Source organism: Mandrillus leucophaeus, unplaced genomic scaffold (genome assembly GCF_000951045.1).
Source record: "Mandrillus leucophaeus isolate KB7577 unplaced genomic scaffold, Mleu.le_1.0 Scaffold255, whole genome shotgun sequence".
NCBI classification, from domain to species: Eukaryota; Metazoa; Chordata; class Mammalia; order Primates; family Cercopithecidae; genus Mandrillus; species Mandrillus leucophaeus.
Window position 1 is genome coordinate 1,950,260 of NW_012102643.1, and position 1,617 is coordinate 1,951,876.

The window sequence follows — 1,617 nt, forward strand, 5'->3', positions numbered from 1 at the left end:
CCCTCCGAGCGCCACTCGCTGCCGCAGGGGCCGCCGAGCCCCGAGCCGGACTTCTCAGTGTTCAGGGACTTCATCAGCCGCAAGGTGGCGTTGGCGGACGGGGACCTATCGGTGCCGCCCTACGACGCCTTCCAGACCTACGCCTTCGAGGGCGCGGACTCACCGGCCGGCTCGCTCAGCTCGCTGCACAGTGGCTCGTCGGGCTCGGAGCAGGACTTCGCCTATCTCAGCAGCTGGGGTCCGCGCTTCCGGCCCCTGGCCGCGCTCTACGCCGGCCACCGCGGGGACGACGAGGCCCAGGCCTCCTAGCCCCGCGCCCTGCCGTCGGGGCGCGGCTGCTCACCCGCCCAGCACACGCCGGGGCCCCCAGGACAACGCGTTTCCCCGTGGACCCCCTTCCCTGCCCTCCCCAACCCTCCCTCGGCGGCCGGACGGAGGAGGACTTGCTAGGAGCAGATTCTTTCGCTCCTCCTCCTGTAGGGGTGCAACTTTGGGGCCCAGAGGTGCGGGATTCTGACCAACGGCATTAAAACTGAGGCGAAACCGGGCGCGGCGTGGCTCTGGGGTTAGAATGGGAGATGGGGGTGGCGTTGCAGAGTCGGGAAGGGGCGGGTCACTCAATCCTGGCCTGGGGGAGAATGCTGGAGGGAGCACGCCGCTGAGATGCCCCCACCCCAGGTTTCCCCCATCAGAGTTAAGAGGAAAGAAGGCTATTCATTTACTAAGCACCTACTGTGTGCTGGGACGCTGTACAGAGACCAGCTCAGTCGTCAGAGAAACCATGAGGTGGTGTCCTGCACGGAATAGAAGGGGAAAGGACCCCAGAGAAGTGGCTGTGACCCGTCCAAGGGCACCTGGCCAGTGAATGGCAGAGCCTCTGGCACTGGCCAGCTGCCTGGCCTCGGGCAAGTCACTTCACTTCTCTGGGCCTCAGTTTCCTCATCTGTCAAATGGGGTTAATAACAGAACCTACCTCGAAGAGTTGTGAGGCTGAAAAGGGTTCATATGTGTCAAGTGATTAGGACAGTGCCTGGCACATAGTAGGTGTTCAATAAATGCTAGCCTTTGTTACTATTCTTATCTTTGTGGTTCTTAGAAGCCTAGTGTGTCTGCCTCCAAGGTCTGAGCTCTCTCCCTTGCTCCAGATGCCCTTCCCCTTTTCCCTACGTCTCCAAGGGGAGAGGAAAAGGTTGCAACTGTCAGCTCCTGATCCTGCCCTGTGTGGGGGATAAGGACACCCCCAGCAACTGTGGAGCCTTCAGGAGTCTCAGACCACACTGAAACACCAGCGGAGCCAAGCAAGAACAAGCTGGGTGACTCCAGGACTTGAGTGGATGCAAGGATTGGCAGGAGACAGAGGGGTCAGAAACCACTGGGTAAGGGGTGGGGACCTTATCTGTCTGGCTTTGGAACCCATCAGTTTCCCCACTCATGGATCCCAAATTAAGAACCCCTGGACTAAGTCACCTGAAGAGTTTCCAACTCTAAAACCATATGATTATAAGATACAGGTTATCTGTCCTCCCACCTCCCCCCACACCCAAGTGATTCATTCATTCCACATTGATCCAACATGAATTCCAGCTCCTGCTAGCTGGGCATCCTTCATCAAGGTCC

General features: G+C 59.1%; 1 protein-coding gene across 1 annotated transcript in view; it reads left to right on the plus strand.

Moving 5' to 3' along the window:
- The window catches only part of CDH22 (cadherin 22, type 2), a 27,199-nt gene extending 26,814 nt beyond the window's left edge, over positions 1–385 (plus strand). Inside the window, exon 8 of the mRNA XM_011983832.1 lies at positions 1–385. Within this exon, the coding sequence (XP_011839222.1) occupies positions 1–309 (309 nt within the window). The 3' untranslated portion in view covers positions 310–385.
- Positions 386–1,617: the final 1,232 nt, after the last annotated feature.